The following is a 26,398-nucleotide window of genomic DNA, read 5'->3' as shown; positions in this document are numbered from 1 at the left end:
GACGAAATGGTGCCATTTGTCCCGGTTTGTCCCACCAACCGACAATAAAGTCCTTTTCTGGTCCCGGTTTGTGCCACAAACCGACACGAAAAGCCTGTGCCTCGCACAGCCGCGGTGTGGTTAGATGTTTAGTCCCACATCGCTAGCCGAGGGAGATGTGTAGGGGTTTATAAGCGCTTGTGCGCACAATGTCTCGAGCTCCTCTCATATGCAGGCTTCCGGGCCTAATCTATCACTGGTTGTGGGGTTTTCTGCGGGCTTGAATCCTGGTCCAACTGTCTAGTTGGGTTTCTAGTCGTATTCACGCCGTGGTGGCCCATTAGTTGACATTTTTTTAAAGAATATAGTTTTTTGTTCATACTTACTGTTTTTTAGTGATTCTTTCATTTTTGAAATTATTTGAACTCCAGACCTTTTGTGTGTTCAAAATGTACCATTCAAAGCCACATCATCAATTTTCAACTAATTCTGACTTTATTTGGTATTTTTCATGCATTTATTGATTTTTTTGAGCTAAATGACCCAGAAATTCAAAATCACTACAAATGAACTCTGAATAGGTTGAAAGTTGGCATGGTATCATCATTTCACCCACATAGCATGTGCTAAAAGTTGAGAGGGTTGCGGCAAAAACTGGACGCACTTAGTGTACAAATAGGACAATCTCTTTCGAAGTATGAGGGTTTCATACGAAAACTCATCTGTTACAAAAGGGATTTCATTTTTTGGAATTATTTGAACTCCAGACCTTTTGTGTGTTCAAAATGCACCATTCAAAACCACATCATCAATTTTAAACTATTTGTGACTTCATTTGGTATTTTTCATGCATTTATTGATTTTTTTGAGCTAAATGACCCAGAAATTGAAAAGCACTACAAATGAAATCTGAATAGGTTCAAAGTTGGCATGGTATCATCATTTCACCCACATAGCATGTGCTAAAAAGTTTAGAGGGTTGTGGCAAAAACTGGACGCACTTCGTGTATAAATTGGACAATCTCTTTCGAAGTATCAGGATTTCATACGAAAATTCATCTGTTACAAAAGCGATTTCATTTTTTGGAATTATTTGAACTCCAGACCTTTTGTGTGTTCAAAATGCACCATTCAAAGCCACATCATCAATTTTCAACTATTTCTGACTTCATTTGGTATTTTTCATGTATTTATTAATTTTTTTGAGCTAAATGACCCAGAAATTGAAAAGCACTACAAATGAAGTCTGAATAGGTTGAAAGTTGGCATGGTATCATCATTTCACCCACATAGCATGTGCTAAAAAGTTGAGAGGGTTGCGGCAAAAACTGAACGCACTTCGTGTACAAATCGGACAATCTCTTTCGAAGTATGAGGGTTTCATACGAAAACTCATCTGTTACAAAAGGGATTTCATTTTTTGGAATTATTTGAACTCCAGACCTTTTGTGTGTTCAAAATGCACCATTCAAAACCACATCATCAATTTTAAACTATTTGTGACTTCATTTGGTATTTTTCATGCATTTATTGATTTTTTTGAGCTAAATGACCCAGAAATTGAAAAGCACTACAAATGAAATCTGAATAGGTTCAAAGTTGGCATGGTATCATCATTTCACCCACATAGCATGTGCTAAAAAGTTTAGAGGGTTGTGGCAAAAACTGGACGCACTTCGTGTATAAATTGGACAATCTCTTTCGAAGTATCAGGATTTCATACGAAAATTCATCTGTTACAAAAGCGATTTCATTTTTTGGAATTATTTGAACTCCAGACCTTTTGTGTGTTCAAAATGCACCATTCAAAGCCACATCATCAATTTTCAACTATTTCTGACTTCATTTGGTATTTTTCATGTATTTATTAATTTTTTTGAGCTAAATGACCCAGAAATTGAAAAGCACTACAAATGAAGTCTGAATAGGTTGAAAGTTGGCATGGTATCATCATTTCACCCACATAGCATGTGCTAAAAAGTTGAGAGGGTTGCGGCAAAAACTGAACGCACTTCGTGTACAAATCGGACAATCTCTTTCGAAGTATGAGGGTTTCATACGAAAACTCATCTGTTACAAAAGGGATTTCATTTTTTGGAATTATTTGAACTCCAGACCTTTTGTGTGTTCAAAATGCACCATTCAAAGCCACATCATCAATTTTCAACTATTTCTGACTTCATTTGGTATTTTTCATGCATTTACTGATTTGTTTTGAGCTAAATGACCCAGAAAATGAAAAGCATTACAAATGAACTCTGAATAGGTTGAAAGTTGGCATGACATCATCATTTTATCCCACATAGCATTTTGTGTTTGCGCCAAGTAAGACCTTTGGGATGGTCTACGGTGTTTGAAATTTAATTTTGCTGAAAAAGCAGAAACTTTCGACCTCAGTGCTGGAATTTTTAAAATTCACTGGAACGTGCCTTTGATCTCAATTTTTTACACAAGATTCATATACAATTTACCTAGATTGTCTTAATTTTTTATAATTTTTGGAGTTACATAAATATTTGAATTATACAGATTACTTCCGACTATTCTGTTTTTGACAGATTCTGTTTTCTTTGTGTTGTTTGCTTATATCGATGTATCTATGGATTGTATCGGGGGGTATGAACCATGGAGAAGTTTGAATACAGTAAATATTACACCAATATGAATAAAGAATTAGTTCACAACAATACCTAAAGTGGTGACGAATAAAGAAAGGGCTAAATAACCATTCAAATTTGGAAACTCTATATAATGCCACAAACAGAAACTATATATATATAAATTGGTCCTAGAAGTACATAATAATACATGCAAGCAGTACATAATAATAGCTAGCATACATATACATATATATATATATATATACAAGTGTTCGCCATTCTGAACACTACTAGTCTAAATCTGAATCTGCATCAGAATGTACCAAAGCTAGTTCTTCGAGGTGACGCTGACCATATCTCACGGTCCTAATCTTGAGGTACAACTCGTATGCAACGTATGCATCTTTTGCTGCATACTCAAGGTTGATAGGGTCAAGTGGGGTCTTCCCACACTTCCTGTGCCGAGCCTTCGGGAAAGCCTTGTTGATATCATGGTACTCCTCGTCGATCAACGCGACAGCCATATCAGCCATCGAAGTCCTTAGATAATCAAGTTGGAATAGGCCTTGGACTTCAATGTGGCACACAGCTGGTATCTCAATACCAAATTTGCGCCTCATATTTGTCTTGTCGTTCGTTATGTCAACGCTAGTGAATCGTATGCCGCTGCAAAGGAAGTCCATGAGTTCTGTACATTGCTTGTCACTAGTGCAACATCAACAAATTAAAATAAACAAATGTTACATACTGCTGTAACAAGGAAAAATGTTTCAATACAACTAAAGAGAAATTTACCATAAAGAAACTGCATATTGCTATCCTATGCAATTCTCATATTGCTATCAAATGGAACATATAAAGAAACTTCATATTGCTATCAAATGGAACCTAGAGTAGATCAATACATGCAATTTTCAAATCCTTGGATCAAAGAAAGCCTATGTTGTAATATATCCAATGGAACCTAGGGAGATCAATATATGCTATCCATTGGAACCTAGGGAGATCAATATATCCAAAGTTGTAACACATATTGCTATCCTATGCAATTTTCATATTGCTATCAAATGGAACATATAAAGAAACTCCATATTGCTATCAAATGGAACCTAGAGAAGATCAATACATGCAATTTTCACATCCTTGGATCAAAGAAAGCCTATGTTGTAATATATCCAATGGAACCTAGGGAGATCAATATATGCTATCTGATGACCCACAAGTATAGGGGATCAATCGTAGTCCTTTCGATAAGTAAGAGTATCGAACCCAACGAGGAGCAGAAGGCTCTGATAAACGGATTTCAACAAGGTAATAACTGATAACTGCAAGCACTGAAAGTAGCGGTAACAAGTGATTGTGTAGCGAGGTGAAACATAGCAAGCAAAAAGTAACAAGTAACAAGTAGTAGCAACGGTGCAGCAAGTAGCCCAATCCCTTTTGCAGCAAGGGACAAGCCTGAACAAAGTCTTATAGGACAAAAGACGCTCCCGAGGACACACGGGAATTTCTGTCATGCTAGTTTCATCATGTTCATATGATCCGCGTTCGTTACTTTGATAGTTTGATATGTGGGTGGACCAGCGCTTGGGTACTGCCCTTACTTGGACAAGCATCCCACTTATGATTAACCTCTCTCGCAAGCATCTGCAACTACAAAAGAAGAATTAAGACAAAGTCTAACCATAGCATTAAACTAGTGGATCCAAATCAGCCCCTCACGAAGCAACGCATAGACTGGGGTTTAAGCTTCTGTCACTCCATCAACCAATCATCTACTTACTACTCCCCAATGCCTTCCTCTAGGCCCAAATATGGTGAAGTGTTATGTAGTCGACGTTCACATAACACCACTAGAGTAAATACAACACACAACATATCAAAATACCAAACGAATATCAAATTCACATCACTATTATCAGCATGACTTATCCCATGTCCTCAGGAACAAAAGTAACTACTCACAAAACATAATGATAATCATGATCAGAGGTGTAATGAATAGCATCAAGGATCTGAACATAAACTCTTCCACCAAGTAATCCAACTAGCATCAACTACAAAGAGTAATCAACACTACTAGCAACCTTACAAGTACCAATCAGAGTCGTGACATGAAGATTGGTTACAAGAGATGAACTAGGGATTGGAGAGGAGATGGTGGTGATGAAGATGTTGATGAAGATGCCTCCCCTCCAATGAGAGGAGTGTTGGTGATGACGATGACGATGATTTCCCCCTCCGGGAGGGAACTTTCCCCGGCAGGATCGTCCTGCCAGAGCTCTAGATTGGATCTGCTCAAGTTCCGCCTCGTGGCGGCGGCGAAACCACGAAAAAGCTCCCGAATGATTTTTTCTGGACCAAAACCCTTCATATAGCAAAAGAGGGGGGCTAGTGGGCTGTCAGGGAGCCCACAAGCCCCCACTCCGCCACCAGGGGGGTGGCGGTGGCAGGGCTTGTGGCGCCCTGGCAGCCCTCCTCCGGTACTTCTTTCGCCCAGTATTTTTTATATAATCCCAAAAAAATCCACGTAACTTTTCACGGCATTTGGAGGTGTGCAGAATAGTGGACTAAGATTTGCTCCTTTTCCAGTCCAGGATTCCAGCTGCCTGAATTCTCCCTCTTCAAATAAACCTTGCAAAATAAGAGAGAAAAGGCATAAATATGGTACCACAAAGTAATATAACAGCCCATAAAGCAATAAATATCAACATGAAAGCATGATGCAAAATGGACGTATCAACTCCCCCAAGCTTAGACCTCGCTTGTCCTCAAGCGAAAACCAAGTTCCATAAACATGTCCACATGTTTAGGGACGAAGGTGTCGATAAAACATAATACGGACATGAGGGCATCATGATCACACATAGAACATCATGTTGGGGAACGTCACATGGGAAACAAAATTTTTCCTACGCGCACGAAGACCTATCATGGTGATGTCCATCTACGAGAGGGGATGAGTGATCTACGTACCCTTGTAGACCGTACAGCAGAAGCGTTCGTGAACGCGGTTGATGTAGTGGAATGTCCTCACGTCCCTCGATCCGCCCCGCGAACAATCCCGCGATCAGTCCCACGATCTAGTACCGAACGGACGGCACCTCCGCGTTCAGCACACGTACAACTCGACGATGATCTCGGCCTTCTTGATACAGCAAGAGAGACGGAGAGGTAGAAGAGTTCTCCGGCAGCGTGACGGCGCTCCGGAGGTTGGTGATGACCTTGTCTCAGCAGGGCTCCGCCCGAGCTCCGTAGAAACGCGATCTAGAGGAAAAACCGTGGAGGTATGTGGTCGGGCTGCCGTGGAAAAGTCGTCTCAAATCAGCCCTAAAACCTCCGTATATATAGGTGGGAGAGAGGGGACCTTGCCTTGGGGCTCAAGGAGCCCCAAGGGGGTCGGCCGAGCCAAGGGGGGGGGGAATGTCTCCCCCCCCAAACCGAGTTGGACTTGGTTTGGTGGGTAGGAGTCCTTCCTTCCCTTCCCACCTCCTCTTTTTCTTTTTCTTTCTCTTTGGTTTTTCTTTCTAATGCGAATAGGGCCCTTTTGGGCTGTCCCACCAGCCTACTAAGGGCTGGTGCGCCACCCTCAAGGCCTATGGGCTTCCCCGGGGTGGGTTGCCCCCCCCGGTGAACTCCCGGAACCCATTCGTCATTCCTGGTACATTCCCGGTAACTCCGAAAACCTTCCGGTAATCAAATGAGGTCATCCTATATATCAATCTTCGTTTCCGGACCATTCCGGAAACCCTCGTGACATCCGTGATCTCATCCGAGACTCCGAACAACATTCGGTAACCAACCATATAACTCAAATACGCATAAAACAACGTCGAACCTTAAGTGTGCAGACCCTGCGGGTTCGAGAACTATGTAGACATGACCCGAGAGACTCCTCGGTCAATATCCAATAGCGGGACCTGGATGCCCATATTGGATCCTACATATTCTACGAAGATCTTTATCGTTTGAACCTCAGTGCCAAGGATTCGTATAATCCCGTATGTCATTCCCTTTGTCCTTCGGTATGTTACTTGCCCGAGATTCGATCGTCAGTATCCGTATACCTATTTCAATCTCGTTTACCGGCAAGTCTCTTTACTCGTTCCGTAATACAAGATCCCGCAACTTACACTAAGTTACATTGCTTGCAAGGCTTGTGTGTGATGTTGTATTACCGAGTGGGCCCCGAGATACCTCTCCGTCACATGGAGTGACAAATCCCAGTCTTGATCCATACTAACTCAACTAACACCTTCGGAGATACCTGTAGAGCATCTTTATAGTCACCCAGTTACGTTGCGACGTTTGATACACACAAAGCATTCCTCCGGTGTCAGTGAGTTATATGATCTCATGGTCATAGGAATAAATACTTGACACGCAGAAAACAGTAGCAACAAAATGACACGATCAACATGCTACGTCTATTAGTTTGGGTCTAGTCCATCACGTGATTCTCCCAATGACGTGATCCAGTTATCAAGCAACAACACCTTGTTCATAATCAGAAGACACTGACTATCATCGATCAACTGGCTAGCCAACTAGAGGCATGCTAGGGACGGTGTTTTGTCTATGTATCCACACATGTAAATGAGTCTTCATTCAATACAATTATAGCATGGATAATAAACTATTATCTTGATACAGGAATTACAATAATAACTATCATATAAAGAATGGGGTATTGCACTAACAGTAGCTCCCATATCACATAAACCATGGTAACAGTGATCTCCTATCTTGACAGAAACAACGGGCAGGACAACTACAGGTCCGTGTTTGTCTTTCGCGTGAGGTTTAGCAATTCTAGCGGAGTCCTCATGGAATTTGATAACATGCCTATCTATGTCTTCGGCTAAGAGATCTTTCATAATAGCAACACTAGGTCCAACTCTAATCTCCTCAGGGGGTGCAAGTGGCCTAATGTAACCCTTACGTATCACATTTGGAGCTTTAGAATAATCCTTTATCCTAGCAGGGTATGGTGGTTTCTCAGTGTAAGCACAAGGAACAACAGGATCACTAAAAGCAATGACTTTCTCCTCAAATAGATTGGTTTTGGCTATGTTGCTTTCTACAGGAGGATGATATTTAAACCACTTCTCTTTGGGAAGATCAACATGAGCAGCAAAAGATTCACATAGAGAAGCTACTATCTCAGAGTCAAGTCCATACTTAGCGCTAAAATCTCTAAAAGTGTTTGTCTCAACAAAAGATTTAACGCAATCAAACTGGAAATTCATACCTGACTCCTTACCTTCCTCTAGCTCCCAATCTTCAGAGTTGCGTTTGATTCTCTCCAATAAATTCCACTTGTGATCAATATCCTTCTTCATAAAAGAACCGGTACAAGAAGTGTCAAGCATGGTACGATCTTCATGAGAAAGTCGAGCATAAAAGTTGTGAGTGATGATTTCTCTCTGGAGCTCATGATTGGGGCATGAATATAGCATTGATTTAAGCCTCCCCCAAGATTGAGCTATGCTTTCCATATCACGAGGCCAAAAGTTATAAATAAAGTTATGATCACGATGTACTAAATGCATATGATAGAACTTTTGATGAAATTCCAATTTCAACCGATTGTAGCCCCATGATCCAGTATCATCACATAGCCTATACCATGTCAACGCCTTATCCTTCAAAGATAAAGGAAAGAATTTTTTATTTACCTCATCCTCGGGAAAACTTGCAAGCTTAAATAAACCACAAACTTCATCTACATAGATTAGATGCAAGTCTGGATGTGAAGATCCATCTTCTGTGATAGGATTAGCCAGCAGTTTCTCAAGCATACCCGAAGGAATTTCATAAAAGATATTTTCAGTAGGTACCTCAGGTTGAGGAAAAACTCCTCGTGCTTCCGTTCGTGGTGAAGATACCCCGAACAAACTCCTCAAAGGAACAGTTTCCATAGTGACAAGTGACAATAAATTTCAGCACAATATATAAATGTTTCCTTACCAATTTCCACTTACCAACGGTGCTTCACTCCCCGACAACGGCGCCAGAAAAAGTCTTGATGACCCACAAGTATAGGGGATCAATCGTAGTCCTTTCGATAAGTAAGATTGTCAAACCCAACGAGGAGCAGAAGGCTCTGATAAATGGATTTCAGCAAGGTAATAACTGCAAGCACTAAAAGTAGTGGTAACAAGTGATTGTGTAGCGAGGTGAAACGTAGCAAGCAAAAAGTAACAAGTAACAAGTAGTATCAACGGTGCAGCAAGTGGCCCAATCCCTTTTGCAGTAAGGGACAAGCCTGAACAAAGTCTTATAGGAGGAAAAACGCTCCCGAGGACACACGGGAATTTCTGTTATGCTAGTTTCATCATGTTCATATGATTCGCGTTCGTTACTTTGATAGTTTGATATGTGGGTGGACCGGCCCTTGGGTACTGCCCTTACTTGGAAAAGCATCCCACTTATGATTAACCTCTCTCGCAAGCATCCGCAACTACAAAAGAAGAATTAAGACAAAGTCTAACCATAGCATTAAACTAGTGGATCCAAATGAGCCCCTCACGAAGCAACGCATAGACTGGGGTTTAAGCTTCTGTCACTTCAGCAACCCATCATCTACTTACTACTCCCCAATGCCTTCCTCTAGGCCCAAATATGGTGAAGTGTTATGTAGTCGACGTTCACATAACACCACTAGAGGAAAAACAACATACAACATATCAAAATACCGAACGAATATCAAATTCACATGACTATTATCAGCATACCTTATCCCATGTCCTCAGGAACAAAAGTAACTACTCACAAAACATAATCATAATCATGATCAGAGGTGCAATGAATAGCATCAAGGATCTGAACATAAACTCTTCCACCAACTAATCCAACAAGCATCAACTACAAAGAGTAATCAACACTACTAGCAACCTTACAAGTACCAATCGGAGTCGTGAGACGAAGATTGGTTACAAGAGATGAACTAGGGATTGGAGAGGAGATGGTGCTGATGAAGATGTTGATGAATATGCCTCCCCTCCGACGACAGGAGTGTTGGTGATGACGATGGCGACGATTTCCCCCTCCGGGAGGGAAGTTTCCCCGGCAGGATCGTCCTGCCGGAGCTCTAGATTGGATCTGCTCAAGTTCCGACTCGTGGCGGCGGCGAAACCATGAAAAAGCTCCCGAATGATTTTTTCTGGACCAAAACCCTTCATATAGCAAAAGAGGGGGGCTAGTGGGCCCTCAGGGAGCCCACAAGCCCCCACTCTGCCACCAGGGGGTGGTGGTGGCAGGGCTTGTGGCGCCCTGGCAGCCCCCTCCAGTACTTCTTTCGCCCAGTATTTTTTATGTAATCCGAAAAAAATCCACGTAACTTTTCAGGGCATTTGGAGGTGTCCAGAATAGTGGACTAAGATTTGCTCCTTTTCTAGTCCAGGATTCCAGGTGCCTGAATTCTCCCTCTTCAAATAAACCTTGCAAAATAAGTGAGAAAGGGCATAAATATGGTACCACAAAGTAATATAACAGCCCATAAAGCAATAAATATCAACATGAAGGCATGATGCAAAATGGACGTATCACTATCTAATGGAACCTAGGGAGATCAATATATCCAATGTTGTAACACATATTGCTATCCTATGCAATTTTCATTTTTCTATCAAATGGAACATATAAAGAAACTCCTTATTGCTATCAAACGGAACCTAGAGAAGATCAATACTTGCAATTTCCATAACCTTGGATCAAAGAAAGACACAAAACTTACCTCTCCCATTGGAAGATCAAGACATGTTGTTTGAAACACAGCTGGATGACGGCAACACCTTGATGGTTGGGCATGAATTCCAGATCAAGCCCCATGAACGGCTCATGCTCCGGTGCGGCGTCAAGCCACTCACGGAACGGTGACAGAAAATTTGGCACCACCCTGCTCTCGTTCGTGTACCCGCACGTGAGCCAGGTAGTGCCATGTGCGCGCACCTCTCCAACTAGATATGTCATGGTGGAAGAAGAATGGAAGAAGAGAGGGGAAGAGGAGAGGAAGAAGAAGAACAGAGGAGAGGAGAAGAACAGAGAATAGCGAGAGACTCTCCTTCGGTTGCAGTTTTAATCGCTCGAAACGAAGCGGGAGGATGAACCATTTGGACCTTTAGTCCCGGGTTGGACGACAAACCGGCACTAAAGGGGTGATTCGAAGGGTCACCACCCCAGTTTGATCCACCAACCGGGACTAAAGGTCCATACGAACGGTTGCACAAACGCCCGCCACCACACCTTAGTCCCGGTTTGATCCACCAACCAGGACTAAAGGGGATACGAACGGTTGCCAGCCTATTAGTCTCGGTTCTTGACTGGAACCGAGACAAAAGGGGTGAGACGAACCGGGACCAATGTCCCATGATGCCCGGCCGGCGCCCTGGCCTCATGAACAGGGACCAATGTCACCATAGGTCCCGGTTCATATGTGAACCGGGACTAATAGGATTCCAGGACCTGGACCAAAGCCCTCTTTTCTACTAGTGAGTACAAGTGGAGCATCACGAAGATATCATGCTTGAAGCTTGCCATCCATTGTGGTGGAAATGCACTTGTGAAGATGTGCTGAAGAGTGGCTCACCCATAATGAGTATGGGGGAGCAATCAACTAGTCTTCATCAAACCAACGCAATCAAGAAAGGTGGTCCATCTTGAGGAAGCCAAGATCATCATCACTCGGGTTCCAGGTGCAGCCGGTCACCTCTCTACCAGCGTCGACCTCGCCGCGTTCGACCGGGCGTAGGGGAAGTCCATCTGTTGGTTTCAAGGAGTTTATATGATGACCGAGGTAGTATTCAAAGTATTATCCAAAGATTGGTCATAAAGACACAAGGTTGATCAAGACTAAGGAAAGGGTAAATCAAGATGATCAACACACAAAGTGTACAAGATGTACCGAGAGGGACCAAGTGATCCCATGGTATGGTAAGCATTATCCATAACGCTTTTGTGTACTAACCCATGGTATTGGTGAGAGTTCTATGTAGGGTTAGGTGTGTTTCCATGGGTTTGCGTTAAGAGGAAGATCTCATTCAACCTATGAAGGATGAAATAGAGTGGTGATCGTTATCAAGATTGCGGTGTGCAAGTGCAAGTGGAGCATCACGAAGATATCATGCTTGAAGCTTGCCATCCATTGTGGTGGAAATGGACTTGTGAAGATGTGCTGAAGAGTGGCTCACCCATAGTGCGTATGGGGGAGCAATCAACTAGTCTTCATCAAACCAACGCAATCAAGAAAGGTGGTCCATCTTGAGTAAGCCAAGATCATCGTCATCTAGCTCAAGAGGACTAGGTGCAAGGTATAGGTTTACCCTTGATAGGTTTTTGCTATTTTAGGATAGAATGTCGTATTGTCAAGGGGGGATCTCAAGTGAGTAGCTTGATCGTATCATTCGTTGAGAGCTCAAACCATTTGCATCCTTGCATCATATTTCTTGGTTCTTGTTTGGTGTTTCTCTTTGTGAGTTTAGAGCTTATGGTCATCTTCATGAAAAGCTTGAGTTCATCGAAAATAGAGTCCATATGCATCTTGTATTATGTTTTCGATGTTGGAAGTTTTTGCCGGTTCTTCATTCATACAGGTCTCACATCTCTATATCATTGTCATTTTCATAACTGCATGTTCTTAAGATTTCCAAATGGGGCCTTAGAGAGATTGTATCAACCTTTTCCCTAGACTTTCATCTTCCCCGTACTTTTATCGAGAGAGAACAGCTAGAAGGCAGTTTTTCATGCCCAAGATGCGACCCTATCCTCAATTTGGCATGAAGGCCTCGTCAGGGATAGAAGCGCATCTCGTCGTGTCGCAAGAATGGATATCGTTACAAGTACGTGTACTGAAAAGAAGAGATATATAAATAGAGTTGGCTTACACTCGCCACAAGCTACATCAGAGTCACAACAGTACAATACATAATCATCATGAAGAAGAGCAAGGTCCGACTACGGACGAAAACAAACGACAAAAGAAGAACGACGTCCATCCTTGCTATCCCAGGCTGCCGGCCTGGAACCCATCCTAGATCGATGAAGAAGAAGAAGAAGAAGAAGCAACTCCAAATGAACAATCAACGCGCTCGCGTCAAGTAAGCTTTACCTGTACCTGCAACTGGTGTTGTAGCAATCTGTGAGCCACAGGGGACTCAGCAATCTCATTTCCAAAGGTATCAAAACTAGCAAAGCTTACTGGGTGAAGTATGGTTAAGTGGTGAGGTTGCAGCAGCGGCTAAGCATATATTTGGTGGCTAAACTTACGAGTACAAGAAATAAGAGGGGGAAGATCTACGCATAACGGACGTGAACTACTGTTGATCAAATGAATGATCCTGAACACCTGCCTACGTCAGACATAACCCCACCGTGTCCTCGATTGGAGAAGGAACTCACGAAAGAGATAGTCACGGTTACGCACACAGTTGGCATATTTTAATTAAGTTAACTTCAAGTTATCTAGAACCGGTGTTAAACAAAGTTTCCACATTGCCACATAACCGCGGGCACGGCTTTCCGAAAAGATTTAACCCTGCAGGGGTGCTCCAACTAGTCCATCACAAATTACCACAAGCCGCATAGAAATCCTCTATCACGAAGCTCGCGATCTCGTCGGATTCCCTAGTGGAAAACCTCAACTCTCAGAATACCCAAAGCATCACCGGAATCCCGATGCACAAGATATCTCATCAAAGGTAAAACTAATCCAGCAAGGCCGCCCGACGTGTCGACGTACCCGATAGGAGCCGCGTATCTCGTTCTCAGGACACGACGGATGGAACTAGCTATGAGTGCCAAACCTCGAGTTTCCTCGCGGTGGCCCCGCAGGCAGACCGTTTGGGACCAACACCATCAGCACTGGCCCCCCTGTTTATGTAAAATTACTCCTCGGGTAGCGCTAACTCCCTATGCATTTCAGTATTAACATAATTATTATGTTGGGCAAATGTAAAACCAATGTTGGGCCTTGCCAGACCAGCTTTAATCTAAAACGAATTATCAAGGGGGTCCCCATAACAACCCCGATCGTGTTAGGAGCGCTCAATTATGGAACATAACACCCGTAGCCTAAACTAAGGGGCAAAGGTGGAACAAAACACCAGGCTAGAAAAGCCGAGCCTTCCACCTTTTACCAAGTATATAGGTGCATTAAATTAAATAGCATTAATATGTTGATATGACAAGGAACCCATGTTTTCACATGGAAGCAACTGCAACTGCAACTAGCAACGCTACACAGGGTTAAGCAAGCGGTATCATAGCCAATCAGTGGTTTGCTAGGTTGAACAGGTTGAAGGTTTTCATGGCATTGTTGAGAGGCTGATATTTAACATGTGGTAGGCAATGAGACATAATCGATAGAAGCGATAAACTAGCATGGCAATGATAGTAATGGTATCTGGGGAAATGGTCATCTTGCCTGAGATCCCGCTTGGAAGGAGAATGCCTCCGTGAAGCAGACGAACCGACGTAGTCGAACGGGTCCTCACAATCCGGCACGCTGCGGAACTCTATCGAGACGAAGCAAACCGGAAACACAAATCAACACACGGAATTCATCACACGATGCACAACACATATGATGCATAAGCAGCTGAATACATCCAAGTCACGGCATGACAATTCACGACAAACAACACTACACATTAAGTGAAGTTCAATATGCAACGAGTTGCATATTGACGAAACTCCACATACGAGTTATTTAGTTCTATCCCGATTAGGTACACAGCAATATTAAATGTAATTAAACATGGCAAGAGGTGAAGCACAATTAAACTACCTATCTAGGCATTTTAAATGAGGTCGGATATGACATATAGCACCTCCGAAATGACCCCACGTGTTAAATCTTAATTCTGTCCAGATTTGTCCTAATCACATTTTAGGTTTGTTAAACGGAAAAATAAAGTGGTTCACGTGATTCTACTCGCCGTTCTGGTCCATTTACATATATGGCACATCTCCAACGGAGCTACGGACAAATAGTTTCGACCTAAACCGTTTTCAACACGTCGACACGCAAACCGATGCAAACAGCACACTAAACAGTTCTAATTATGCATGAGAGTTGGAAATTCTTGTTCTACTCAAAATTCTAGCCGAGTTACATATTTGAGTCACTCCGATCCGATGCACGGTTTAGAAACTACGCTCGTTTGAAAAACAATGCCTTTTTCTGAAATTAGCAAAGTCCCTAGAAATTGGAAAAAAACACGACGTAAAAAAAGAACAATGGACCGAATATGCTACTAGTGAGCCCAACAGGCATGGCGCAAGTTAACTAAACAACGCGCATGGCAGATCTTAGCGGAGTGGTGGCTGCGTGTGCAAAGGAAAAAAAAACCAAAAATATGGGGTGTCTGGGATTCGAACCCCAGACCCAATGGTTCACGCGCAGATCGGCTACCAGCTAGGTTAGCAACAAGTTGTGAACAAAAGCAACGCCGAAGCTTTCTATTAAGCGCACATTCGGACTTCTACAGGAAACGAAAAACGCAGGCACAACCTGCAGTGACGGGCGCGATGCGGGGCTTCAGTTCGTCAGGGACGAGCACAGGGTAGCGCGTGCTACTGGAGGGGCGGCTCCGAACGTCGGGGATGGGGCGCTAGGTCGCGGATCCGTCCGCAAGGCACCTGATCCAAAGGGAGTTGGGGTGGAGGTCCCATGGCAGGGTGCTCCATCGACGCCATGAGCGAACCTGAAGCTCCTGCCCATCAGAGAAGACATGGAGAGTGGGGAAGGTTAGAGAAAGAGAGGAAGGAGGGCAAGAATAAAGGAGAGGGCGCTATGAGGCCGGCCTGTCAGCAGGGTTGATGACGGGGAGGCGCTGCTGGAATCGTGGCTCACTGGCCAACGGTGGCGCCGGCTCCTGACTGGAACAACAAGGGGCGGTGGAGCTTGGACGTTGGGCACGAAGCAGAGGACAAAGGACCGCATCGGGAAGCCAGCGACGGTCACCATGGTGATGCAGAAGCTTGGGACGGGGCTCTTCCATAGAGATGTTGTTGCCTGAAGAAAGTAAGAAAAAGACAGGGGTAGATTCAGAGAAGAAATAGGGAGGGAAGAAGAAGTGAGAGAGGGAGGAGGAAGGAGGCGTGAGGGACTGGCCTGATGGCTGGCTCACGGGGGTTGGTCGACGGGGTCGCGCTGGAGGCCGGGGTAGCAGGGTGCAGCGGGAGCTGCAGCTGTTGGTCGCCGGCTCGGGCAGAGGAGCTCGCCTGCTCGCGCTAGGGGGGAAAACAGAGGAGGTCGCGGGTCTCGATCTCCTCGTGGTCGTCCATGGAACACAGGGAGAAGGTTGCAGCAGGAGGCCGGAGGCTGCGGGGGTTGGTCGGGCACGGAAACAAAGGAGGTGGGTGGCCGCGCGAGGAGGATTGGATGGGACAGATCGCTAGGTTCTAGGGTTGGATGCTATATATATATATATATAACTGGGTTAGGGCTAGGTTCATCTGGACCCTCCGATTTAGATCAGATGGTCGAGATAATTAGGTTTGGGAGTGCAATGGACAAACCGATGACGATTTGCGGTAAAACGGGGTTGATCCGGATCCAACGGTCACGACCGCCGGGTTCGGGTTCCGGGAGGTTTTCGGACTAGGCTGCGCGTAGGGTCGATGCACTGTGCAGAGGGGCTAGGCATAGAAGAGGGGGAAACGGGCAACCCGGTGACAGAGTTTAAAACACCGAAACGTCCGACAATTGACTGGTATAGTGCCGCTATATAATAAACGGCACGGGTAACAAACGAGCTCCGATCACGAGGAAATTTGACAGACGGCCTACCTACACTAAGTAAGACCGCACGCCAAGTTCCAGCTCAATCGGAGAAAGTTTTATACATGTTATAAAAACAAGGTCTTGACGATGCCGCGGCGCGTGCGTGTGTGGTTGTTCTCAAAACGCTCAACGACGATAACGGAGAGAACCAGCAAATAATAACGGGTGCAGGTTTTGAAAACGGGCAGCAACGGGATGCCGATGCAATGCATATGATGCGAATGATGCGATGATGATGCCACAAATAAAATAAGCCACACGACGAAAACGGAATAGAAGGGGAATCTTCTGGAACGTCGTTCTCGGGCTATCACACAGTTATACTTATTGATAGTTAATTTTGGGGTGTTTGCATAGACTTCTGAGTGTTGGAAATATGCCCTAGAGGCAATAATAAATTAGTTATTATTATATTTCTTAGTTCATGACAATCGTTTATTATCCATGCTATAATTGTATTGATTGGAAACACAATACTTGTGTGGATACATAGACAAAACACTATCCCTAGTAAGCTTCTAGTTGACTAGCTCGTTGATCAAAGATGGTCAAGGTTTCCTGGCCATAGGCAAGTGTTGTCACTTGATAACGGGATCACATCATTAGGAGAATCATGTGATGGACTAGACCCACACTAATAGACGTAGCATGTTGATCGTGTCATTTTGTTGCTACTGTTTTCTGCGTGTCAAGTATTTGTTCCTATGACCATGAGATCATATAACTCACGGACACCGGAGGAATGCTTTGTGTGTATCAAACGTCACAACGTAACTGGGTGACTATAAAGATGCTCTACAGGTATCTCCGAAGGTGTTCGTTGAGTTAGTATAGATCGAGACTGGGATTTGTCGCTCCGTGTGACGGAGAGGTATCTCGGGGCCCACTCGGTAATACAACATCACACACAAGCCTTGCAAGCAATGTAACTTAATGTAAGTTGCGGGATCTTGTATTACGGAACGAGTAAAGAGACTTGCCGGTAAACGAGATTGAAATAGGTATGCGGATACTAACGATCGAATCTCGGGCAAGTAACATACCGAAGGACAAAGGGAATGACATACGGGATTATATGAATCCTTGGCACTGAGGTTCAAACGATAAGATCTTCGTAGAATATGTAGGATCCAATATGGGCATCCAGGTCCCGCTATTGGATATTGACCGAGGAGTCTCTCGGGTCATGTCTACATAGTTCTCGAACCCGCAGGGTCTGCACACTTAAGGTTCGACGTTGTTTTTATGCGTATTTGAGTTATATGGTTGGTTACCGAATGTTGTTCGGAGTCCCGGATGAGATCACGGACGTCACGAGGGTTTCCGGAATGGTCCGAAAACGAAGATTGATATATAGGATGACCTCTTTTGGTTACCGGAAGGTTTTCGTGCATTACCGGAAAAGTTTCGGGCTCATCGGTAGTGTACCGGGAGTGCCGGGAGGGGTGCCGGGGACCATCGGGAGGGGTGTCACGCCCCAAGGGGTCTCATGGGCTATGGGAAGAGATAAACCAGCCCCTAGTGGGCTGGAATAAGTTCCCACTAAGGCCCATAAGGTTTGAGAAGGAAAAAACACAAGGTGGAAAGAGTTTCCAAGTGGGAAGGTGGAATCCTACTCCAAGTAGGATTGGAGTAGGACTCCTCCACCTCCAATTTCGGCCAAACCTTTAGGTTTTGAGGCTGCCTCCTCCCCTCCCTCCCACCTATATATACGGAGGTTTTAGGGCTGATTTGTGACGACTTTTCCACGGCAGCCCGACCACATACCTCCACGGTTTTTCCTCTAGATCGCGTTTCTGCAGAGCTCGGGCGGAGCCCTGCTGAGACAAGGTCATCACCAACCTCCGAAGCGCTGTCACGCTGCCGGAGAACTCTTCTACCTCTCCGTCTCTCTTGCTGGATCAAGAAGGCCGAGATCATCGTCGAGCTGTACGTGTGCTGAACGCGGAGGTGCCGTCCGTTCGGTACTAGATCGTGGGACTCATCGCGGGATTGTTCGCGGGGCGGATCGAGGGACGTGAGGACGTTCCACTGCATCAACCGCGTTCACTAACGCTTCTGCTGTACGATCTACAAGGGTACGTAGATCACTCATCCCCTCTCGTAGATGGACATCACCATGATAGGTCTTCGTGCGCGTAGGAAATTTTTTGTTTCCCATGCGACGTTCCCCAACACTGAGATGGGTCCGGTTGAGGAAACACAACCTCAAAACCACCATATGCACACTGATTGGTTGTCCTTATATAGGTTACCTGCACGGGGGGGCTAATTTTGACCCGTTGTTTGGTTGCCCGCATTGCATTAGGCACACATAGGACACATTGTTTGGTTGCACCCTCCATTAGGTGCTCTAATCACTTCTCACTAGTAGAGACCTTACCACACAATATCTTAAGAGTATCGCTCCTAGCTACAAATCAAATTACAGTTCATCCTAGCTACTATCAAATAGTAGTACACATTATTAAGAGTCGATTGCTTGAATGGGAGAGTTCATCATGCATCCCTTCCTCTTCCTCTTACCTCTTTCGTTGTTGTTGTTGCTCTTCTTCTTCTTCTTCCTCAGATCCTTGCCTGAGCTCTGTTATCCCACATTGCCTGTGCCCACTCCATTATTTTGGTCTTCCAGGCTTCGTTGTCAAATGCATCCACACCATGGCCATCGAGGTCATGATCATCAAGCGTCACATGTTCCTCCACAAGCACCAGTTGATCAAAACCCCACTAGAGGATCTTGTATGCAAAATTCAACATGCAATAACAAGCTTAAGTTGGGTGGGATAAGGGTGGAATGACTTCTGATCCAGGATCTTGAACCTGTTCTTTTGAGCTCCAAATGCCCTCTCAATGGTTACTCTAAGGCTACAGTGTCTGAGATTAAACAGCTCCTATGGAGTCCTAGGGTAGTTCCTACTAGAGAATTCGTTAAGATGGTACGTAATCTTCCTGAAGGGTGGAAGAACACTTGGTTTACATTCATAGCCAACATCTCCTAGGTAGAACTTGTCGTGAAGGATGTTGATCCATCAGGATGAGTCATGCTGTCATTGAGTATGTTAGCATCATGTGCTGACCCTTCCCAGCCTGCCGGCACATATGTGAACTTCATATCAAAGTTAATAGAAGCAAGAACATTCTGGCTTGTGTAGTGCTTCCTCGTGCTAAATGATGCAAATTGTGACCTAGACACTATGGCAACGACATGAGTACCATCTATTGCCCCAATGCAATCCTGAAATGGCAATAGGAGTCTGTGTTAGTGCTCACCTTGAACAATCCTAGCATATGAAGCAATGAACTACATACTGCATTTCTCACCTTGAAGTATGGATACCATCTTTGGCTCGTGCGGATCTTGCTAGGAGTCCGGCCAGATGGTGACTTGATCATCTCTCCTCTCATATCCCCAACAACATACAAACACTTACTTGAAGTACCTTGAGATGATCTCCATTGATTTCTTGGACGTGTTGTGGATAACCCTGAATCTCTGGTTATGGCCAACAACATGAAGGAACATGTCCACTTGCTCTTCCACATTGGTGTGGATGCTATCTTCTAGTAGCCCCATGGTCCTGAAGATCTGGACAAATCTGGCAAATGGTGCTCTCTTCCTTCGAAGTATCCACCGAGCATCTGTGTCGTTGCGCTTGTATATGTAGTTCAGATTGGAGATCCTCTCCTGCTCCCTCATAAGCATTGGAGCATATCTGATGAGAGGTCTCTTGCCACGACGAACAACTCTGTTGTGCATGAACAAGACCCATGCCTGAATCACAGATATGAGCGCTGCTTCCTAAACTTTCAGCCGCATCTGTGCATTCATAACCTACTCCACATTGAGGGAGCATTGAGCAATGCAGAAATCGATCCTATATACCTTGCCTAACAGGCTAACAACGGAACCAAACATGGGAGAGAGAGGGTGTTGCTTACCGGCATCGGAGACGAGGACAACAAAGGGGGGGGGCATGGCTGAATCAACCACGAGCAGACGATGACCAAAAGGAAGAGCAGAAACAACTCCTACTCCGGATCTGGCGTCGCTGCCGCCTTTTGCACAGATGTGAGTCACCGCTGCAGGAGGTGCCGAGGCTGGAGGAAAAGGTTGTCCTAGAGGTAGCGGTGACCGAGTAAATGGGTTAATGATGGGGGGTGAGCCTAGATTCGGCGCCATGCCTCCGCGCCCGATTTCCTTCTCCCGCCATCCCTACGCGCTTTCGCCCTACCACCGCACGTGCGAGCTTGCGCCGCTCTCAGCCTGGTTGGGTAGAAACCGCCGATTCGACAGTTCCTAGTGAGTCAGGCCGACGGGTGCTTTAAGCTTTGTGTCGATGCCAGCAGGCGCACCGCGTTGCCAACTAAACATACATTTCGTGGCCTAACTGAACTTGGTTGGACCGGATGCAGGCAACCAAACGCGCTCTAAAACACCATGATAGTAAAAACCTTCTGACGTGGCATCGCTCCTTGGAGGCCGAAAAGTTCGCTTTTGGGAAGTGTAATTTTTTCTCCACTTCCATTGCAACGCACAGTCTTGCTTACTAGCATAGGTTAAGAAAATGTGATCTACATGAAAAAACCAGTCGATTTTCATATAGCCCACGTACGCACAACAGAAATTGAACAAAAACGAAAACTGATGAAAATGTATTTGGTGTAAGTCAGATACACAAGACATCATGGATCTTGAAACAAAAATCAACGAGAGAATATATTCAACTTACACACATAAAAAAAGAAGAGTAGAAAAGGGAGAATATATATTCAACTTACATATCGCCCACGCGGAGAAAAAAATGAGTGTCTGTCCTATTCGGACAGCTTGATGTTAGCAAATCCATGAAGAGAAAATTGGATATTACTTAGGTGCCCGTCACAGCAAGGCGACGACCTAACTTTTGCTGTCACGATCGCTCGATCCATCCCGGTTGAATGGCTGTCTCCACATCCATCCATTCAGAAAAGCGTTGACCAGTAATGCGCTGCGTTAGTGTGTCACCACCGACGCAGAGACCGACCCGGTCCTAATAGTCGGCCATTGCCAACAGTTAACTCACTCCATTCATGGATTTTTCTCGGAATGTTTTTAGAACACGTCTAGATGTTACGTTACGTAGTTATTGCACATCTAAATAATTAAATTAAACATGAAAAAAATATCCACACGAATCTTTACACAAGATCAATGATATATGACATATATGTACAATGGTTATCTCATATCTAGATGTGTTTTAGCAAAATCCTTTTCCTAATTTCAGTACTAATCTATGGCTTAATTGTGCGATACGTTTTGGGTTAAATACACGTCCAAGATAACTTAGTTTTGTTGGAGGTATGAGCTAGCTAAGGCATGGTGGGAACTGGCCCGTCGTTGGTTGGATCCGTCGTTTGCTTGCGGTATGAGAGATGACCCAGCTCGCTCCCTCAGCCTCTCAGATGATCCATCTTGCGACTACACACTTCACTCCATCGATTTTCCCGCGATCTTAAACAAGTGAGCATGGAGGAGATTTTTTGAGTACGTGCATTCCTACGTGGCAGGCAACAACACCACGTACTACTCTACTAGTAGTACCCAACAAGAATAATAATCCACATCCATGGACCAGTCCGCACCATCTATCTAGAAGTTGACAGGATCAAGTGCCGCCACACACACAGTCTCCAGCCATTAAGATACAAGAGACTTGCATGCATCTCGTCAATTATGGCTGCGCATGGAGCCATCAGCCATAGACCAAGCAGACCACCCATCACCCATCACTCACTGCCCGCTCGCTCTATAAGAATCTCGCACGCACCCACCAACGAGCGCATGCATGCAAACAAATCACTAGCGAGCCGCATACGTACATCACAACGAAGCGCGGCACGCAATGGCGCCCTCCTCGTCGTCTCCACTGCCGGCGTCTCCGCTGCTCGTACTGCTGATGGTGCCGCTCCTGCTCGCCATGGCGCGTCCGTGCTCCGGCGTGGACGCCATCGGCACCTACTGCGCTAAGAACGGCACCAGCGCGGAGACGCAGGCCAGCATCGACCAGGTCCTCGCGGCGCTCGTCCCGCGCGCCTCGGCGGCGTACTACGCCACGGCCACCGCCGGCCGCTCCTCGTCCGCGGTCTGGGGCCTCGCGCAGTGCCGCGGCGACGTCCCGCGTCAGGACTGCTCGCTCTGCCTCGCCGCGGCGGCCAAGGAGGTCGCGTCGTCCTGCCGCGGCAGCTCGGACGGGCGCGTCTTCTACGACTACTGCCTCCTCCGCTACTCCACCGCCAACTTCATCGGCCTCGCTGACACGGGGTACACGCTCATCCTCCTCAACACCCAGAACGCCACCGGCGTCGACCTGGCCGCGTTCGACCGGGCGCAGGGGAAGCTCATGTCCCGCGTCGCCTCCGAGGCCGGCGACGCCGCCAACAAGGGCCTGGCGACGGACACGACGCGACTCGGCAGCGATGGTGGCGGAGCCAAGACGACCATCTACGGGCTCGGGTGGTGCACCAGGGACATCACGGCGGCCGACTGCGGGCTGTGCGTGGCGCAGGCTGTGGCCGAGCTGCCCAACTACTGCCGGTACCGGCGCGGGTGCCGCGTGATCTACAGCAGCTGCATGGCGCGCTACGAGGTGTACCCCTTCTTCTTCCCGCTCGACGGCGCCGACAAGTCGGCCGACGAGGTCGGACAGTGCGACAAGATTGTCTTGAACGCGTGATGTATTTGTTTGTGGAGTACAAACTACGTGTAGTCAACTACGGTGCTATCTACGAGGGCACTCCAGCTCGTTGTGCGTACCTGGTCCTGGTGGTGGTGGCGAATCCATTTGTTAGTGTATGGCTAGCTCGTAGCTAGCCTTGAGCCTTGTGTTTGTTTGTGTACATGTTTGCTCGTCAAAATATAATTTCGCGCAAACCACCATTGTGTAATTTTCATATTTGCAAAACCACTATCTACCTAGAGTAATTACTTATTTGAAAGTAGTTGAATGCAACTTTGACTTGTCGGCCAGTTTTCTCTTTTTATTTTTGATGGAAAAGCTTACTTTATTAATCAAAGTATAGATACATCATCAGCCAACTAAATTACAATAAGGTCACGCGGGGCATCAATTCAACGTGATGGATTATTAGCATGACTCTATCTAGCCAGCTCATGAGCAATAAAATTTGACTCTCTAATACAATGCTCAATAGTAAACTTCCTAAAATCTTCTAAAAAACTACGACATTCATCAAAGGTTGACGCTGTTGCCATAGAATAGTTTTCATTCTGCATGATTGTATCCACTACGGTAATATTATCCAATCTCATCACCAAGTTTTGACATCATGTATCTTTTTCTAGCTTCAGGCCTTCGAGAAGTCCGCCGAGAAGACATCTCCAACATGTTCTTATCTTATCGTGGACACCGACATAAAAGATCCCCGGTAATCACAAATGACAACACCACAAGACCCTTTATAATCTCCTTCTGTGAATGAAGCATCAACATTTAGGACTAGCTGACCTGCTAAGTACGCCGACCATCTATTTGTCTTGGGTGTGGTTTTTTGCTTGTGTTCCGCGCACATAGTTGGTCGTTAGAGCAACCACCGCCATCGCCATTCCTTCCGGAGATAGTATCACTTCCCCTCACACATACTTTCTTCGTTGCCACTATAGGAACCAGCAACATGTGGAAATGAGCTCCGCTAGCTCGACCACTCCAGAGTATTGGCGTCGATAAGACTCATTACAAAGAATGAGTTCTAGGACCGCTGAACCTGCACGATCAATTAAAGAAGCAAAGTTGATATCAGCTGCAATCCTCAACGCTTCCCACATTGCTTGTGATCTTGTACATTGGAACAACATATGGAGTAAATCCTCGACATTGGGGTACTCCGGCATGGGACTCCATTATGCAAGAATCTCCAGATATTTTTTTCTTTCACTGGAACTTTCACACTCCATAGCTTCTTCCAAACTGGATGTGGCGTTGTGGAGTAGCGAGCTAGGCCACCATCCTCTGTATCTTAATTTGCTTCCCATTGCTTATAATAGGCAGAACGTGTAGAAAACATGCCACTCCTCGTGATATGCTAAGCAACATAGTCTTTTGTATCCACCTGATATAACGGGATTTGCGGGATACCTCCATCATCTATGGTACGAAAGTTCTCCCGGATCAGCACCTCATTCCATTCTCCCGTGATTGAATCAATCAACTCATTCAGTTTGGTAAGAACTTGGTTCCCTCGTACAATTAGGATTTCCTTAGATGCACTGTTCGGGATCCAGCAATCAGCCCATATATTTATCTCTTCTCCATTTCCTACCGTCCAAATACACCCTTCTTAAAGGTTTGGACTTCAGCCCGGATGTTCTGCCACACATAGGACGACCCCTTCTTTAGTTGCCACTTGAGAATATCTCCTGTAGGGTAGTACTTGGCTCTTAGGACTCGAGCACATAGGGTTCCAAAATTTTCAGTTAGCCTCCAACACTGCTTTGCTAGTATTGCCAAGTTAAAACTATAAATGTCTCGGAATCCGATTCTTCGTCTCTCCTTTGGTATACACATTTTTAACCATTCAAACCAATGCATCCTTCGTTGGTTGTCCTCATCACCCCACCAATACTGCGACATTGCATGAGTGATACCTTACAGATTTCTTCGGGAATTTAAATACACTCATCGCATATGTTGGGATGGCATGGGCCATCACTTTCAGCAAAGCTTCTTTACCTCCAAATGAGAGAGTCCTCTCCTCCCAGCCATTCACCATTGCTTGTATTCTTTCTATAATGTGTTGCAGTCCACACGGTCCACCCCTATCATGGATCGTAGACCCAAATATTTGTCTGAAATAGACTCTATCATAATATTAAGAGTTTGACATATTTCAGCCTTCACCTCCATGTTTGTGTTGGGACTGAAAAAATAGAGCATTTCGCTTCACTCACCATTTGACCTGAGGCTGCACAATACCCCTCTAGAATCCCACGCATGGTGAATGCATTATGAGCATCAGCCCTCATGAAAATAAGAGAGTCATCACCAAAAAGTAAATAGGAGATCGTTGGAGAATCTCTACACACATGCACACCATTAAAGTTACCAACCTCTTCCTCATGAGCGATAAGGCTTGACAGTCCTTCAGCACACAAAAGGAACGTATACGGGGAGAGAGGATCCCCCTGTCTTAAGCTCCTCGTTGGTAAGAACTACAGAGTTTCATTTGAGTTGAAACAGAATTTATACTTGACTCATCTCACACAAGACATTACCATTTGAATCCACTCAAAATGAAATCCCGGTTTGGCATTGTTGTTAGAATCTAGATTCTGAATCGGATCGGAGCTCCATTGGTAGGATCGTAAATCGTACAATCTTAACTACGAGTATCGTAGAAACTTATATTCTATGAACAAAATCGTAGAATCGGAGGGGCTAGTTTGCATCGTAAGATTCTGAGACTTGAGCCGCAATTCTGACAACTTTGCGGTTTGGCAAGCAGGGCCTCCAAAAATACACACTCAATTCTATCGTAGGCCTTATGCATATCTTGTTTGATTGCACATGTTCCAAATTTGCCTTTCTTTCTCTTGTTCATCATATGTAAGCACTCATACGTGACTATTACGTTATCAGTTATTATGCACCCTCGCACAAAAGTACTTTGGGTCTCACTTATTATACCTAGAAGAAAAACCTTTAGGTGTGCCGCAAGCACTTTTGAGATCACCTTATAAACCACATTGCATAAACTTGTAGGTCTGAACTGCGTGATCTTTTCTGGGTTTTCCACTTTGAGGATCAAGACAATAGTGGTAGAGTTCCAACCTTCCAGGATCATACCTGTATTAATAGCTGTAAGGATCTCCATTGTTAAATCTCCTCCAAGCACATGCCAACGTTTTATAAAAGATAGCATGCAAGCCGTCATGTCCCGGTGCTTTCAAATCTCCAATATTGAATAAAGCTTCCCTAACCTCCTCCTACAAATAAGGTGCCATGAGTTCATCATTCATATAGCCCGTAACACGCCT

The 26,398-nt window shown here is 45.1% G+C and overlaps 1 protein-coding gene across 1 annotated transcript; it reads left to right on the top strand.

Annotated features, from left to right (window-relative positions):
* Positions 1 to 22,083: 22,083 nt before the first annotated feature.
* LOC123452551 (cysteine-rich repeat secretory protein 55-like) lies at positions 22,084 to 23,357 on the top strand. Its single transcript, XM_045129214.1, has one exon. The coding sequence runs from the start codon at positions 22,251 to 22,253 to the stop codon at positions 23,079 to 23,081; it is 831 nt and encodes a 276-aa protein (XP_044985149.1). The 5' UTR covers positions 22,084 to 22,250; the 3' UTR covers positions 23,082 to 23,357.
* Positions 23,358 to 26,398: the final 3,041 nt, after the last annotated feature.

Source organism: Hordeum vulgare, chromosome 5H (genome assembly GCF_904849725.1).
Source record: "Hordeum vulgare subsp. vulgare chromosome 5H, MorexV3_pseudomolecules_assembly, whole genome shotgun sequence".
Taxonomy (NCBI): domain Eukaryota; kingdom Viridiplantae; phylum Streptophyta; class Magnoliopsida; order Poales; family Poaceae; genus Hordeum; species Hordeum vulgare.
This window is presented reverse-complemented; position numbering and strand designations above follow the sequence as displayed.